General features: G+C 48.1%; 2 protein-coding genes across 5 annotated transcripts in view; one reads left to right on the top strand and one right to left on the bottom strand.

Moving 5' to 3' along the window:
- Nucleotides 1–17,905, top strand: part of LOC1280400 (sodium-dependent transporter bedraggled) — a 30,271-nt gene that overhangs the window by 4,306 nt on the left and 8,060 nt on the right. For both annotated transcript variants that reach the window (XM_061659963.1, XM_320247.5), the window contains exon 2: nt 5,806–7,201. In XM_061659963.1, coding sequence (XP_061515947.1) covers nt 6,037–7,201 — 1,165 coding nt within the window. In that variant the 5' untranslated portion in view covers nt 5,806–6,036. The remainder of the gene's footprint in view (nt 1–5,805; nt 7,202–17,905) is intronic.
- Nucleotides 9,070–17,846, bottom strand: LOC1267986 (probable cytochrome P450 9f2). 3 transcript variants are annotated; one of them, XM_061659967.1, is made up of 3 exons: nt 17,630–17,785; nt 10,788–11,077; nt 9,070–10,720 (listed from the first exon to the last, which is right to left on the bottom strand). In XM_061659967.1, exons 2-3 carry the CDS (start codon nt 10,997–10,999, stop codon nt 9,331–9,333), a joined length of 1,602 nt encoding a protein of 533 aa, XP_061515951.1. In that variant the 5' UTR covers nt 11,000–11,077; nt 17,630–17,785; the 3' UTR covers nt 9,070–9,330. The 3 variants fall into 3 exon arrangements, with proteins under 3 accessions (XP_061515951.1, XP_061515949.1, XP_001238280.1); XM_061659965.1 differs by lacking the exons at nt 9,070–10,720; nt 10,788–11,077 and adding exons at nt 11,201–12,759; nt 12,830–13,122 and having other exon boundaries at nt 17,630–17,779; XM_001238279.2 differs by lacking the exons at nt 9,070–10,720; nt 10,788–11,077 and adding exons at nt 15,210–16,693; nt 16,799–17,133 and having other exon boundaries at nt 17,630–17,846.

Raw genomic sequence — 17,905 nt, 5'->3', positions numbered from 1 at the left:
TAAGTCAGTGAAAGGTCAATGTTGCCAAGAGTCACGACACTCTGAAGATCACAGATAAATCTTTCTTAATAGGCTGTTTGATTGACTTTGAATTTCTGTCTGGAACCTGGAGCCTGTAGAGCCTAGAACTTCTTCATTTGGAAATATCCTCTATCTTTCTCTCTCTAATTGCCTCTACTTTAGCTTATATCTTTCAGATACCTTTTATACCCTGATAGTCTACTCTATGTCTACAATACATCAGCAAGATCCACTAGATCACCTCTGGAATTTGCTCAGATGGAAATATCATCTGTCTTACATTCTGTAATTGCTGATTGCCTCGACTTAAGACTAGATCTCTAAGATCTTTCAGCTTTCTTGGATACCTTGGCACTACTCTCTTGCTACTATTTCTCAGCAACATGAATAAAACCCGTCTACATCATTAAAAAAAACGTAATGAACTATAAGCTACTACCTTACATTCCTCACCGAGTTAGCACCTTCCGCTTCGGGCAATCCAATACCTCTGTTGAGATCACCCACCTGCGTTCGATAAAGAGGCAATCGCTCTAACCAGTGTGTGAGTACGCAGAGAATATCCGCGTCTCAGCCCCTAATAAGGTCACCACCATGCTGCCTGCTGTGCAAGCCTTAGTCCCGTCATGAGTCACTTGTAGGTCGTACCGGAGAGGGGTCGGCATACGATCTTGACGATGATAAAACAAGACACACAAGACACTCTCTTTTGCCTCCCGGCATCGATCAAACCGAATTGTCATCATCGCGCGTGGTTTATCCGTTGCCCCGTTGTGAAGGCCATCTCTCCTTCTACGCCTGAGTCATCCCGAGGCGTTAATAGCATCGGTTCCAATCTCTGCCCTTTTGCATCCGCCGTCCACTTTCCCTTTGAAGGCACAATTTATTGTTAGCTTCCGCAAAATTTCCCTTTTTTCTCTCTCTTGCCGGGCTGCGCTAGCTGCAAAGTAAATTGCCCAGATACTGATGGGTTATTAAAAGTCCGAAGCAAAACGTATAGAAAACAGCACAGCCGCCGCGCACACAGTACACAGCACGTGAAGGAAATATAAATGCCTCCCCGCCGAAGAGTATAAAATTAACGTTAAGCAACACAAACATGGAGAGAGGGACCGATACAAAAAAATACGATACGTGGTGTCTAAATCTGGCCAACAACAGTCACGGAGAAATGAAACGCCAAAAAAGACAAAAAAAATGACAACGGAAGGAAACGGCATCGGAGGCTGTTGTAAAACCCCCCTGCGAGGCCTGTTTGAGATTCGGCTGCATGTAACGCTCTTTTTTTTTTTTTTTTTGGATCATTTATTTGACGTTGTACCTTTTTTTTGTGTTGTATTTACTTGCTGCTCGCTGTGGCCCCCATCTCAGTTTTGAGCGCCGTATTTAGATTAGGGCCAACACTTTTCCCTCTCCCAGCGTAGCCGCGCACCTCTCTCTAGTACCCGGCACGGCGAAACTAGGCCACGCGGAACCGGGTTTATGATGCGCGCGAGCATAAAATCGGCCCCACTCGGTGGGGTTTGTGTGCTGCTGCTCTGGCGCTAAGTTGTATCTGTCGTGTGTCGGCGGTCGGAGAAGCGGGGAGGAAGGTGATAAGAAAATGTAATAACCCTACCGCTCACAAAGAGGACGACATACACATGCGCGGACGGGTGGAGATTGTAAGAATGTTTCCTTCCTAATTGCTTTCTTTTTGATTGCCCCCCACTGCCGTGGTGTGATGGGACGATAGAGAGAAAAGGTGCAATTGCAGTTGCATGTGTGGTTGTATTATATCAATTCATACAGAGAAGTTCATTATTTAAGCTTTCCGGGTACGAAATTGAGACATGTTTAATGCAATAGTATGAAAACACATTCATTGTGTGATGAACCGAAGCGTTTTTCACTCACTTTTATTGAGCCCGGATGCCCACTGAGCTCAAAAATAAGTGAATAAGAAAGTAGATTTACCCATAATCAATTCCATATTTTCCCTTTTTCCCAATGCTTTTTCCTCTACAATTGAGCAATTTTAATCACAATTTTCTCTCCCAAAGGCCATCATTTCCTTGCCTTAAATAACTCATCGAAACCGTTTTCGAATTTTATTCTTTTTGAATGATCTTACTTTGAAGGGGGGGGGGGGGGGTGCTTCTCCCTCTCCCGGCTGTGTGTGTGTGCGCAATCGGGGTTGGCGCAAAAGCGCAAAAGGTGCGTGCGTATAGCAAATTCGCTGCACTCCCAAGGACGCGCAGTTACACATATATTACACACGGCGTCGTTGCACACCCAAGTTGATGTTGTTGGTAAAATGGAAGCAGCAACAAAAAAAAAAACAAAACAGTAACGTAAGAGCGACAGCAGCAGCGGCGGTGGTGTAAAACAGCAAACTGCAACCGTTGGTCGGTGTACCTGGTGGGTTTTGGGTTTTGTAGGCCTGCGCGCGCCCGGCCGTTTGTTGCATGGCGTGTCGCGAAGCCAAAATTAAATTCAAGGTTCTCTCTTTCTTTTCACCATTCGACACACACAGACAAGTACAATCTACGGGCAAGCACCCCCTTCTCAAGGTGCGCGACGGTTGGAGGAAGGGTAAGTTTTGCGTAATTGCATTTTGGGCATATTTCTTCGTTTTTTTGGGGTGTTTGTCACCACCGCAAACGTTTCCTTTAGGGCCCGCATAACAACACCAGCCTAGCAAGCGTGTCGTTTGCAAACAGGCACTGCCTGCCCCCTCCCTGTGTGTGAACACAACACGCTTATCTGTGTTGTAGGGTTTTTGGGGGGTGGAGCGCTGTGCCACCATTTGCTACCTTCCCTGGCCACCAGTTACCGTCTTTGCTAAGGAGGTTATTAGTTTATGCTGGCAAAAACCATGCCCGAGCGATGATGAATCGCGCACGGTGAGTGGGAAAGCATCACATTTCAATGAGCAACGAAGGGAGGGGCGGGCAGGAAAAGTCATTGTAGGGAAAGAAAAGTGCATCGCAGTGACACCGGCTGACGTGTTCGTTTTACAGGCCTTCCCGATCATATGTTTTGTGACGCATCTTTCCCCAGTCGGCGATCGATCCGGTTGTTGTGATTCATGGTTTTCGGTTGCAACCTGAAGCCTCTTTTACGTCTTTTTGGGGGGAATTTTGAAACCAGTGACGGTGGAAACAGGGGAAATTCAACTAAAAATAGATTTTTAACTTTCAATAGAGGTTCGTTGCTTGTTGAAGATTCAAAATGGCACATTTAATCGAAGAAGCGAGTGAATTGTTTATTTGATTTAACTTTCACATAACTCTTGCGCCGGTGCAGAACGTCCCGCGAACGAGGTCAGCGAGTGCCAAAGCGATTAGTTGTTTGCCATTTCGTTGCGCGCCTAAACCTCACCTGCTCTCCCCGTCGGCGTTTAAGATCAGGCCCGGAGAAAAGAAGCCCCACATAAAAGGGAAAACGGGGAAAAATGCATTAACCACGTACACAGCACAGCACCCCTCGGTAGGTGCTAACACACCAAACCTTTACGTGAAGTAAGTGCGAGTGGTGGAAAGAGAACCTGCGGATGGGCACAGTGGGAAGAAAAAAGCCTCTTCAGCAAAGGAAAAACAAAACTTGCTCGGGTGAAATTTGCACCATACCTCCGCTCCCTTACCGTACCAACGGTACCGTTACGGGGGCCGGCTCTGGGTGAGCTTATGATTATTTTTTGTCCTTCTCCCTTCTCCCATTCTGCCCGTTGGGTGAAAGACAGCCCTGCGCACCATATGCCACGACATGAGAGCCTTCTTAACTCACCTTCCTCCAACACGCCGCCAACGTTCTGGACTGGTCTGTGTTTCCGCGCATTCCGCGAACCCTCTAGCCCATAATAGGCCTTTTTATTATGCGCTGCGTCCATTCATCCATCCCGTCCAGCGATACAGGAAGGACAGCTCGATGATTATGCCAATGTTCTGCCCAATTTCCGCCATTCATTAAGCTGCTGGTGGAGGGAGGAGGATGGTGGTGCTGGAAGGGAGCAACCCCACACACGCGATAGGTGCTAGAATTTACCGAAATACTCATTTCCGGTCAGGGAAAAAAGGGGTTTAACAGAGGAAGAGAGAGAGAAAAAAAAGCTCGAAAAGCACGCGCCGGGTTCGTCGCTTGTGGACAAATCAAATCGTTCTTCGTTGGTACGTGATACGCATGCGACTGGAGAGGGAGGGCGTAGAGTAAACGGCTAACGGGGGTTCGTTTTGTATTCGGTGGACTACGGTTGGGGTTAATAGGATTTCGTTGTAGGCTCCAGGAAACAGGAAAGACTCAGGCTCGACGACATTGCTGCTAGATGGTGTCTTTATTCAATTCGTGTTTTTTTCTCTTTTTTATTTTGCAATCAAGACACATCTGTTAGGCTGTTATTGTCATTGCAAACATATTTCAATTAAGTATATGTGTTTGTAAAAAAGGCAACATTTTTAAAAATAGAACAAAAATCATTCTTTTTTCATTTGTTTCACTTTTGTAAATTCCACAAACGTGTAAAACCATAAAGAACCAACCCGAGCGTGACAATGGTACGGGAGTGCGCCAGGGGCGAAATCGAAAAAAAGAACCCCCTCCTCCCCTCAAATGCATATGCAACTCTGCACACACGTACGGTACGGTCTTTTTCGTTTCGCTGCCATCATTGATGCACAAAGTGTACACTTCACTGGCCCCATGGGGCCCCGGCAAGAACTCGGCTCGCGTTTCATGTTTTCTTTCGACCGGGCGTCATCCCCGTACCACCGTGTCCCGCTCGTGCCTGAAATAATTTCCTGTTACGGTTCAGTGTGTTTTCGGTCTCGGAGGCAAGCGAGCGACACATACCGTTTCGAGGGGCCCCGCAATGCATAGCCTATTAGGCGGAGAGTCAAAGGGGAGGGGGGCAAACGATGAGGTTGAAATTCATCCCCCCAAGCATGGCGGGCTGAAGGAGAAGTTGAAAATGGTAAAATGTTGTGCAGCTGTCTCTGGCCGCCTGTTGTGGTTGCGGCGGGAAAACCTCTCAACCGAACCGTAGCCGCGCGATGTGGAAAGCGAAGGTGTGTGTGCATCGCGCACAACACACCATTGTCCATTATTCTGGCCGTCGCCATCACCATGCGCCCCGCGTACGTGGAATGGAAAATCGACCGGCATCGATCGATTGGAACACAGCAAAAAAAAAAGATGGAAAACGCTTCACCCCATCATCATCATCATCATCCTCCTCATTCAACGATATTAGAAACGATCGATTTCGTTATGATGAAAATTCGGATGGCTCGATCGTCGTGAACCCGCTCCCCAGCGAGAAGCAAAAGGGAAACTGTCTGTCTGCCAAACAAAATAAAAAAAAGCAAAAGGAAAACTGCTCGTTACGATGGCGCTTTAATTGATCGCGATTTCACGATATGATGGGAGCTTTCTTCTCAACACATGTTGTTGATTTTTCTTCCCCCCCTCGCTGTGTTGTTGCCCAGATATGTCATACATTATTCCATCGCAATGGTAATGTAAAATGATCATTTATTAAGATCAATGAACCGTTTCGACAGTGTGTCGGTTTCGATGGGTAATTTTTGGAATGGTTTTGCTTTTCTTCCTTCAATCGAGTCGCGAACCATTTCCGCGTTTCCAACCCGTGCGTACACCTGGGCTGAGCGTAATGTTTGTGCTTGAATTGACATTGACATGGTTTGTGTGAGAGCGACAGAGGGAGAGGAGACGTTAGCATTACAATCTTTTTGCAGTAACTCTTATATTTTAACATTGAGTTTCTCTTTTTTCGTTTTTCTATTTCAGAACTAAAAGCAATCTCCTCGTCGTACGATGCGCGCTAACGCACCGACAGCCAACTTGACGCAGCAGGAAGTGATCGGTACGGAACGTGGCTACAATATAGCACCAGTGTGCGAATCGGCCCGGTGCTAACGTGTCGATCGGGTTAGGAACTACTTCAGAACTTTGCGAACATCTACCGCCCACGGGGCAGAGCAAAACACACAAAATCGCATCCATGTTACCGCCCAACCGATGGAGGAAGCTGTAAATCATCTTACAAATTCACAATCAACAGCCAAAACGATGGCGAACGATGGTGGTGTCATCCCGGAGTACTGTACGCTGCCGCGACCGGCGGCACGAACCCGGCCAGACCCAGCCGAGCATCAGCACGTCGCAGGCTGGCGTGCAACTGGCGGTGACCACTTCTACACACTGCGGCCCGCGAAACCCGCCCCAGCGATGGGTGGTGTGGGCGGTCGTATAAAACCCACCGCCGCTGGCGGCAGCAGCAGCTTCCGGAAGGTACCGACCGCGGAAGATCTGGCCGAAGAATCGCCGAACCGGAGCCTGCTGCTGTACGAGCAGAACATGAGCACGTTCGAGAACTTCTGCGAGCGGCGCAACAGTGAGCGGCAGCTACAGCAACAACCGCATCAGGCGGAAGAGGAGGAGCAAGAGGAGGAGCAGGATTCCGGTCAGCTGGCGCCGGAAAGTTTGGGTAACTTTTGCACGCTGCGGAAGGGACGGCGCACGCACAATGGAGCCGACGTGCGACGGGAGAAGGGCCCGTTCGGTGGGGCGTACTGCACGCTGAAGAAGAAAAAGCTGCAGCTGAATAGGAAATTTGTGGAAAGCTTCCTGGAGGACCCGAACGCGAAGGTGGTGGACTATCTGTCCGAGCTGGACGCGTACCTGGACGAGATGGACGGTGGTGTGGACGAGGACGACGCAGATGATGATGATGAGGTGGCGACGGCTATGAGTGATGACAGTGACAGTGCTAGTGCGGGGAGTGAGGATCGCCACGCCAGCGAGACGGTGCTGCAGCTGGCCAGTGAGTGTCAGAACGGAGGCAAGCGGGAAGCAGAGCAAGTGGGTGAAAGTTTACAGTATTATCAACCGAGCGAGGTGCGACGGCGGGCGGCCGGTGGTGAGGCTAGTGAGAGTGGTGTGTCGTTTGGTGAGCTGTACCAGGAGGATCGCATCAAGTTCGGTGACATCAAGCATTTCTGCACGCTGCCGAAACAGAAACGGACGCAGTTTTTGAACGCGTTCCGGCGCGGTGCGTCCCTGCGCAGGTCGGTCGTTGGTCCAAAGCCGACGAACGATGGCGGTGAACGGAGAGCTCAACACATTCCCGAAAGGAAGACGGTGACGGGTGATGAGCGAACGGAAAGCAGGCACAATACCGATGGTGAGTTCTTTAATTTCCATTTTCGAGTTTGGGGGGTTCGTCGCTTAGCAATTCTCGGACACAAATAACAGATGTGTGCAGCAAGCTGTGCCATGATACTTTTGCGCTGTCATCTTTCCTGCCCAAAAATCCGTTCTTGCATCACAGCAAGCTAGGTTAGGTTAGTGTAAGTGTACCAACGCCAGCGGTACTTGTTGTTCGAGGGTGGTTTACAGGAAAAGTACTGTTAGCAACAACAAAAAACATGGAAGAACACCTGCTCTCCTCTTCGTCGGCCGAGTTTGAAGCGCTCAGCGAACAACTGGCCGAGCTGGAGGAGCATCAGCTCACGATCGCCGAATCGGACCGGGCGGTAGCAACGCTCGAAGCGAAAATTGCCCTCCGCCGGCTGAAATCGGGAAAATCCCGCATCGCCCCGATCCCGTTCGCCCACTTCAAGGCGTACTGTCTCGACTGGGTGCGGAAGTGCGAGACGGCCACGGAGAAGGTGCGCTTCGAGACGCGCGCCCTGGAGCGGCAGAACGCGGACCGCTGCGCGCTGATCGAGCAGAAGCGGCAGAGCGTCGGTAGTGACGCACTGCGCGTGCATCTGGAAAGCTTCGCGATCGAGCGGCTGGTCGGCGAGCGGGAGCTGCGGGCGGCCCAGCACACCGACTACGAGCTGCGCCGGCTCGGGGCGGAAGTGAAGCGCGAGATGGTGATGGAGAAGCTGGCCCTGTTTGACGCTACCCAGCGCCACGGTCGGCTGCGCGGCAATGTCGACCAGTGGACCGGCAAGCTGGAAGCGCTGAAGGCAAACATTGAGCGGGTCGAGCGGGAGATCGAGTCGCTGGAGCAACAGAACGAAGAACTGACCGCCCGATTGCGGCAGCATCGATTGCCAACGGTGCAGGATATGGCTAACCAGGCGGAGGAGCTGTGCCAACTGCAGGCCGAACTGTTTGGGCGCGTGAAGAAGGGCATACTGGAGGGCAGCATAGTTGTGGCAGCGGGGCGGGGCAAGGGCGGCAAGCAACTCGGGGCGGGAGACGCACCAATTTGCTAGAGATAATTCGGTTAAACTCAATTGACCTAAATTAATCGCGCCCGCACACACAAGGGGTGAATGCGCGGACCAAATTCAATAAAGTAAACCATTCGTCAGGCGCAACACCAGTGCTGCTGTGCCGCCGGGCTATAATCGGATTCGGTTTGTCACGATCGGTGCAAATTCTGCGGCGGTGGCGGCGGCGGTTGTCGCCCACGAACGAAAGAGTTGCTTTGAGTCACCGGAGCAGAGACCAGACATTCGAAATGGCTTGCAACCATTGATCGTCGTTAGCATGTTAGCAATGCTTATTCTTGCGCGCGACTTCGTGTCGCATAATAAGTGAGGTTAGCGTAGATCTTGTTAGGCAGACGGTACCCCCGCTTTACCGCAAGAACACGCTTTACCATTTCCGACGTGAAGTATACGTTGTCTGGCGTACTAGAGCATATTGAGTAACGTGTGGTTTGAACAGCGAGAGTTGTAATTAATATACCCTTGACTGTAATGTCCTGCCGAAAGAAGCAATAAGAAATAATAGAACACGATGAGTCATATTTCATTTGCATGCATTTTGTGTCTTCTTGAAGTCTACGAGGCGTTGAGTGATTTTGTTATCGTAGAGCGTAGTAGACGCAACAGAACGACTGTGTCAATGTACTCGAAATCGATTAATTGGCTCTCAGACCAAATGCTCGTTGCATCAGACACAATTAATTGTCGGAAGGAACTGGAACGCGTCTCAAGTATCAGATAAATAGACGAGTACTTACTGTTCTTGACTTGAGATTCCAGAGGATTCCCTTTTCATAACAGTAGAAATAGTAAACAAGCTTTGCAATTGTTTTGGAACTACGAAGTTTTATTTTGGACATAGTCGCATACAAGCATTAAAAACCCTTGGCACATTATTAAAGTTATAGATAGTGAATCAATGAGATGGCTACATAACTCAAGATTAGTCTTCGACGCTATCGTTTTCTTGGATTGACAAAATCCATCCATTTCGATAATTGTTTTGATAATATCCATACAGGTTTAATTAGAGATAATATATGTATTTCCATATAAAAGAGGAAAAAGAAACGAATGTAAAAATGTATTAATTCTTCATCCTTGGATTAAACTTCAGGTACATGCCATTTTCCGGTTTCAGTGGGGAAAATCCTTTTGCCAGCTTAACCGGAACTGAGGTACGCTCGGAGCGTTTAAGCTCATAGTTTAACAGTATATGATACACGATGGCCTTCACCTCCATCAGAGCAAAGCGGGACGCTATGCAATTGCGAGGTCCTATCCCAAACGGGAGATATGCTCCGAGCGGAATTTTGTGCTTATTCTCATCATTGAAACGTTCTGGATCGAAACGATCTGGATCTGGATAAAAACGAGGATCATAATGCAAACCAGCAATCGGGATAAACACGGTAGCACCCTTGGGAATAACGATGTCTGGATCACCGGGAATAGTATAGTCTTGGTTGCACATTCGATCGGTACCTGGTGATGGTGACCACTTGCGTAGCGTTTCCGATACAACCATATCGAGATACCGCATACCCTGCAGAGCATCGTAGGTGAGCGCTTTGCCATCCAATGTCTCGCTAACTTGTTGGATCTCCTCGTACAGACGCTGCTGGATTTCCGGTGCTAGCGTCACTTCGTACAGTACAAATGTCATCGATGTTGCGATTGTGTCGAAGCCAGCAAGGAAGAACAGCAGACACTGTGCTATCATTTCATTCTCGCTGAGCTTCACCATATCTTCCGGAAGAATCTTCTGCTCATTGGACTCCTTTGCTGTTGCAAAACCATCGGTTTCCTCCGATTCTTGCGGTTGATATCGTAGCTGACCCTTACGAGCTTGTATGAGCAGATGGATCAAATCGGGTCGCACAATACCATGCTCTTCTCGCTCTTGAACAGACTGCCTAAACATTTCGGTGAAGAACTGTACGTGTGTGCTATCGAATATGTCCATCTGTAGTTGTGCCATTAGCTTGGGAAACACTTGATATCCCATGATCTTGAGCGCCACCTTAAGTCGACTGAAGTTGGACAAATCTTTGCCATAGCGAAAGAATACATTATCTTTGTCTCGGAACGAGTTGACGTGCACACCAAACGCACAGGATGCTATCACATCGTTTGTGAAGCGGATGAACAGATCTTTCACTTCACATTCACGCCCGGTTGGGTGTGCAAGGGCCTGTACCATGTTGTCGCTGCACTCCAAGATCATGGCGAACATCTGGCGCATCTTGCTGCCGGTAAACGTGGGACTAAGTGTGGTCCTCACGTTACGCCACCGTTGACCAGTAAGATTGAAAAGTATTTTCGAGAACATTGCAGTAGAGTTGGAAGAGTTGTCTGCCTTCATTAATGGTCGATGGTTGATAAAGTGATCGAAATCTTTCACCGTGATCTGCTTGATCAGCTCCGGATCGCGAATGACAAACATCGGCGTAAACATCTCGAACATACCGTACATTCTGAAAAAAACAAGATGATAAATAAAAAGATATAGTGCTGAAATATACTACGCATAATGACACTCACTTTGCATTCGGGAATCGTTCGTAGTTTGAGCGAACAAATTCGCTGAATGAAATTTTTTTCAGCAAAAACTGGCGACTGCTACCGAAAAGTGGTTCCACTGGCAGGCAGGGTATGGGGTATTTCTTGAAGAAATCGTTGTTGTGCGTTAGGTAAACGTATAGTGCCACCAGCACCGATACGATTCCAATAACGTACATTAAGTTTATCTCCATTTTGAACCACTTTAAAGAAGATCACTCCCGGACTTCTGTTTTGATCACATTGGCTATGCCAGAACTGAGTCCTAAATGCTTTTGGAAAGAAGAAATAAATCATGTGATTGATCATTTTATCAGAATTTTAATGCTAATGTTAATAATTCAGCATTTTGTTGCTTTGCTCCAAGTCATACATATAATAATATAACAATAATGTTTGCAAAATTCAAAGAGAGTAATACTTCCATTTTATTTGTAATATCGTCCTTAATACAGAAAGTTTCAAATAATTGTGCAGCTTCTTTTTGTGTTTTACCTCCCACCAAATAGCATTCATTGTGCTTTGATATGCAACATAGCGAAACAAACTTTATTCTACCTGCCGTGGACTCAGCTGGAGATATATGCCCTTTTCTGCGCTAGTAGAGGCGAAACCTTTCGCGAGCTTCAAAGGTACCGGTGTACGTTCGGAGCGCTTAAACTCATAATTCAGTAGCAATTGATACACAATGGCCTTCACCTCCATGAGAGCAAATCGGGAAGCAATACAATTACGTGGCCCCAACCCAAAAGGCAGATATGCTCCCAGTGGAATCTTATGCTTATTCTCATCGTTGAAGCGCTCTGGATCGAAGCGGGTTGGATCGGGGTAAATGGCAGGATCATAATGCAAACCGGCAATGGGGATGGACACGATGCACCCCTTTGGTATAATAATGTCAACATTCGGAGTCACATCAGTCACCTTGTAATCTTGATTACACAGTCGATCAGTAGCAGGTTGTGATGGCCACTTTCGCAGCGTTTCGGATACAACCATGTCCAGATAACGCATATTTTGCAAAGCATCATATGTGATTGACTTTCCATCTAGTGATTCTGACACTTGTTGAATCTCCTCGTACAAACGCTGCTGGATTTCGGGATCTAGAGCTACCTCATACAGAAGAAAGGTCATGACAGATGCGATTATATCAAAGCCAGCTAGGAAGAATATCAGGCACTGAGCTACCATTTCATTCTCGCTGAGCTTTACCATATCTTCTGGGACAACCTTCTCATCATTGGATTCCTTTGCCGTTGCAAAGCCTTCCACTTCCTCGTGATCTGTTGGTTGATATCGCAGCTTACCATTATTAGCTTGCATCAGCAGATGGATCATGTCCGGACGAACAATGCCATGTTGCTCACGTTCCTGTACCGACTGTCTGAACAGGTCTATGAAAAATTGTACGTGTTCGCGATCGAAAATATCAATCTCTAGCCATGCCATCAGTTTCGGGATCAGCTGGTATCCCATCATCTTGAGAAATACTTTTAGCCGGCCAAAATTCGTGATGTCCTTGCCGTAACGGTAGAACACGTTTTCCTTGTCTCGAAACGAGTTGATGCGCACTCCAAAAGCACACGACGCTATCACATCGTTCGTGAAACGTATGAAGAGATTCTTCACTTCAAATTCCTGTCCTGTGAAGGTTGCAAGTTCTTTTATCATATTCTCGCTGCACTCCACGATCATGGTGAACATCTGACGCATCTTGCTGCCCGTGAATGCAGGACTGAGTGTGTTCCTTACGTTACGCCATCGCTGACCGTTGAGGTTGAATAGTACCTTCGTGAACATTATAGACGAATTGCGAGAACTTGATCCATCTCCCGGTAGTATCGCACGATGGTTGACAAAGTGATCGAAATCCTTCACCGTGATCTGCTTGATCAGCTCCGGATCGCGTACGACAAACATAGGCGTTATCATCTCGAACAAACCGAAAATTCTGCAACGAGCAACAAAGATCTTTTTGAATATGGGCTCATACTTCGAACTTACAACAATATCATACTCACTTAGCATTCGGGAACCGTTCGTAGCATGAGCGAACAAAGTCATGCAACGAAATTTGCTTAAGTAATAATTTACGATGGCTACCAAACAGAGGCTCCACTTCCATGCATGGTATAGGGAAACTCTTGAAGAAGTTGTTATTGCGCGTCAGGTACACGTATAGCGCCACCAGTAGCGATACGATTCCAATCACGTACACTAAGTGTATCTCCATTTTGTAAATCTTTTGATAAGATTTTACCACAATTCGTTAAATGTCTATGTAAGCACTAATTATGAAAGTTTTCCATCAAAACTGAAATAGAAAATGAGTTTTATTATCAAATGCCGAGTATTTCAATACTAAAGCACACAAATAGTAAACAATATAAACGTCATATCGGACAATACTATTACTGTATTGCCCATTACTTTTCAATATTGTTACACATACATTAACTTCAAGCCTAATAGCGTTTGGTTATTAAAAAGATGAGATTCAATATATTTCAATCATTTGTGAACTCAACATTTGTAAAATCATGTGCGAACATTAATTAGTCCTCCGCGGACTCAGCTGCAGATATATGCCCTTTTCTGACCTTAACGGTGTAAACCCTTTTGCCAGCTGTACCGGCACTGGTGTGCGATCTGTGCGCTTAAACTCATAATGCAGCAGCAAATGATACACAATGGCCTTCACCTCCATCAGCGCGAACCGGGAAGCAATGCAATTGCGTGGTCCTATCCCAAAGGGAAGATATGCTCCGAGCGGCATCTTATGCTTATTCTCATCGTTGAAGCGTTCTGGATCGAAACGGTCTGGATCGGGATAAAAGCGAGGATCATGATGCAGACCAGCAATAGGAATGTTCACGGTAACTCCTTTGGGTATTATGATCTCTACATTATCACGCTCATCAGTTATCCTAAAGTCCTGGTTGCACAGTCGATCGGTAGATGGAGCTGGGGGCCACTTTCGCAGTGTCTCCGATACAACCATGTCCAGATAACGCATACCTTGCAGAGCATCGTAGGTGAGCGATCCTCCGCCCAGCGACTCTGACACTTGTTGAATCTCCTCGTACAGACGCTGCTGGATTTCGGGTGCCAGCGTTATCTCGTACACAATGAACGACATCAATGTAGCAATTGTATCGAATCCAGCCAGAAAGAATATCAGACACTGAGCTACCATTTCACTTTCACTAAGCTTCACCATATTCTCTGGCATGATCTTCTCTTCGTTCGATTCCCGTACCGTTGCAAATCCTTCCACTTCCGCACGATCTGTTGGTTGATATCGCAGCTTACCCTTGAATGAAATGAATGAAATCTGCTTGAGCACTAACCGACGACAGCTACCGAAAAGTGGTTCCACTGGCAGGCAGGGTATGGGGTATTTCTTGAAGAAATCGTTGTTGTACGTCAGGTACGCGTATAGCACCATCAATAGAGATACAATTCCGCCCACGTATACTAAATACATCTCCATTTTGAAGAAGATTCCTGTCTCGAATGATAGCTACTTCAAATGCTTTGCTGATGAATGTGGGACGATCACCAAAATTCGTATGCTGTAGTCAACGCGTTCTGTCAGACTAGCGCCACACACTCACTCTCCAGACACTCAATTTGATGATGACGATTAATTGAATCATTTCCTATGACCTTCTGAGATGAGTGAGATGAGTCCGCACATACATACAACCGCATCTACCGGCTACCGACAATGGTTGCAAATTAAACGCAAAATGAATAATTAAACCATCTCCGGGCGAGCGCGCGCCTCGCCTCAATCGTTGAGAATGGTTCTCGCGCGTAACGCCTTGTTGGTTAATAACGCCATATCTTATCTTACGCCGATGACTACACACAGTTCAGGGAGTTCAATCAATTACTGCTACCGATAGACGTACACACCTCAAATTTCCCTTTCCACGTACACATACACTTCCCACGCCTGGTTGTCATTAATAACCCGCACAGAGAGACGCTTCGCTCGTCAAACTCTAAACTTCTTCAAAGTCATCCAACGACAATCAAGCGTGGGTGGGTGTGTGTGTGTGTGTCTGAGCAGTTGATTTAGTTTACAGTGTGACTCGACACTTAACAAGACAATTTGACAGTGGAAGATAATGAATTGTTGGATATTTTTTTAACAGAAACCTTAGATAAGCTTAGGTCCTATTTCCTGAACTGAAGGCAAAGCCTCGCCGAGTGCCATTTTACTATCAACCAGTTTAAATGAGGTTGAAGCGATAAAAACTCCTGATAAACTTACCCCCTGTTAAGGCTTTGCGGTTTACTTTTAAATATTCAATGCCCTGGGTCAACCTGACTGTGCAATAAAGCACAAGGGAGACATGAAATTCCTTCCCAACATAAAAGAACAACTGATAATGCGCTTCTGTGATAACGTGGTTTATTGGTAACGCTTTTTCGCTCGTACACTGGCCGCTTTTTTCGTCCCTTATTTGGCAACCTCACGGGGCTTGAACCGAATCCAGATGCCTTTTTCGGCGGCCAGCACCACCGGACTGTTCTTGAGCCGCAGCGGCACCTGCGTCTGTTCGCACCGCTCGAACGTGAAGCTTTTCAGCAGATAGTAAATGATGGACTTAACCTCCATCAACGCAAAGCGTGATCCGATACAGTTGCGTGGTCCTACGCCAAACGGCAGATACGCTCCCGGGTTGATTTTGTGCCGGTTTTCCTCACTGAACCGCTCCGGATCGAACCGCTTCGGATCGGGGAAGTACTTCGGGTCGGAATGTAGGCCCGCTACCGGTACCATCACCGTGACTCCCTTTTCGATCTTGAACCGCAGCCCCTCGCCATCGTCGAACGTGTAGTCCCGGTTGCAGTACCGATCGACCATCGGGGCCGGCGGCCACAGGCGCAGCGACTCCGACACGACCATGTCCATGTAGCGCATACCCTGGACCGCATCGTACGTCAGCGGTTTCCCGTCGAGTCGCTGGTCGATCTCGGCGATCTCTTCGTACAGCCGCTCCTGCACCTCCCGGTTGCGCATCAGCTCGTACATCAGGAAGCCGAGCGCGGTCGAAACCGTATCGAATCCGGCCAGGAAGAACAGGAAACACTGCGCCACCAGCTCCTTTTCGGTCCATTCGCGCGTGATGGCCTTCTTGCCAACGGCCGACTCGTGCACCGTCGCAAACCCGGCATCCTTCACGTCCGGTTCGTCCTCCCGGTGGCTCAGCGCACCCCGCTTCACCTGCATCAGTATGTTGATCATGTCGTTCCGCACGATGCCCTTCTCCTCGCGTACCTTCATGTTGTCCAGTATCATCGCGTGAAAGTGCCGGCACATCTCCTTGTCCATCAGCTCAATGTCGAGCTTCAGCATGACGCGGGGCACCATCATGAACAGCATGAAGCGAATCGTCGGCCAGAACGAGCTGAAATCCAGCAGCTTCTTGCCGCGGGTGTAGAAATCGTTCTCCCGGTCGGCGAACGAGTTCACCCGTATGCCGAACGCGATCGACGCGATCACATCGTTCGCGAAGCGCGAAAAGATGTCCTTCATCTCGTGCGCCTGCTTCGACTCGTCCTCCCGCGCCTCCTTCAGCAGATGCTCCACCATGCCCTGGCAGCTGTCCGACATCAGCTCGAACATCTGGCGCATCTTGCTGCCGGTAAAGGCGGGGCTGAGCGTTGCGCGCATATCGCGCCACTTTTGGCCCCGCAGCATGAACAGCGAATTGAGGAACATGTTGTCCGACTGGCCGATGTCGCTCTCGTTCGGCAGGAATGGGGTGTGGTCGGTGAAGTAGTCAAAGTCCTTGACGCCGATCTGCTTCACACAGTCCGGATCGCGCAGCAGCACGTTCGGTGTGAGCAGATCGTACGCACCGATCACTCTTGTTTTGGCGTAAAATAGGGTTAAACGATCGTGTATTAGCCCAAGCTCGGTGCTTCTTTTCCCGATTTTCTCCTTCTCTTTTTGTCCCTCAAAGATCACTTACTTTGCATCCGGATGGCTGTAGTACAGTGCCTCGATGTGCTGGATCATGTTCCGGCGCCGTAGCATCATCGGAGCGGAACTACCGAGCAGGAAGGTGGGCTTTAGATGGGGGTACGGTTTGTCCAGGAAGTAGCGGTACCGGTTCCGCACGTAGTAATACAGCAGGGCCAGAATCGTGGCAATCGCTGCCATCGTCACCATGTCGAGCGCCATCGTGCTGCCGACTCTTCACCTAAAGCTGGAACTCTGATCGATGCCGGTGCGAGAACACTTTATGAATGCGATTGTGAGTGCTCTCCGAAACCCGGGTCAGCTTGTCTGCGTCGTACCGGGACGCTGGCGGGGGCAAGATAAGATTAGAACACACTCCATTACACACTCGAAACCCAACACCAACCACCCGAGTGTATCTCTCTATACTGCCGAGCGCGCCATCTGTATTTGTTTACAGCGGGGGTAGATACTTGTAGCAAAGAATCGTACTCTAGTGCCACTGGTAGTACTTCACTTCCGCCTAATCACGTTTACTATACGCGGTTGTAGTAATTACATATGCGAGAAAGCGGCACATTAGCTTTACACACACACCACTAGCCGACGTATAATGCGACGTACAAACATGAATCTCCAAACAAAGGTCGATGGGACGCGCACTTCGAGCCAAACCGATGATCTCATTGATGGATAAACATAGCGGGAAGCAAAACCAAAGCGAATGCAAATACAATTTACAGCAGGAAGAATGCCCAATGCACACAATATCCCCTACGACTTCAGCACATTACAGCTTGGAGAGCAACATATGTTACACTTTTAGACACTTTCTACTTACTTGTATTTTTGGATGAAATTTTGGAATTGGCACTGCTGGCCAATGATGAATGGTTCCTTGGTTGAAGAATGTCAAGACTTTGCGTCCGTTCGGCCGGACGCGTTGTCCAGAACTGACGGCGTCCAGTTGTCGCCGACACGCATTATGCCATCGTTATTAATGTGGGGAGCCTGTAGCGTTAGACGCGCGTACTCACACACACATGCCGGTTTGTATTGATGTGACCTTCAAACTGGGTGTGCTACCTACCCCCCACATACTAGATGCGGTGTACCA

The sequence above is a fragment of the Anopheles gambiae genome, chromosome 3, assembly GCF_943734735.2.
Source record: "Anopheles gambiae chromosome 3, idAnoGambNW_F1_1, whole genome shotgun sequence".
Lineage (NCBI taxonomy): Eukaryota > Metazoa > Arthropoda > Insecta > Diptera > Culicidae > Anopheles > Anopheles gambiae.
This window is presented reverse-complemented; position numbering and strand designations above follow the sequence as displayed.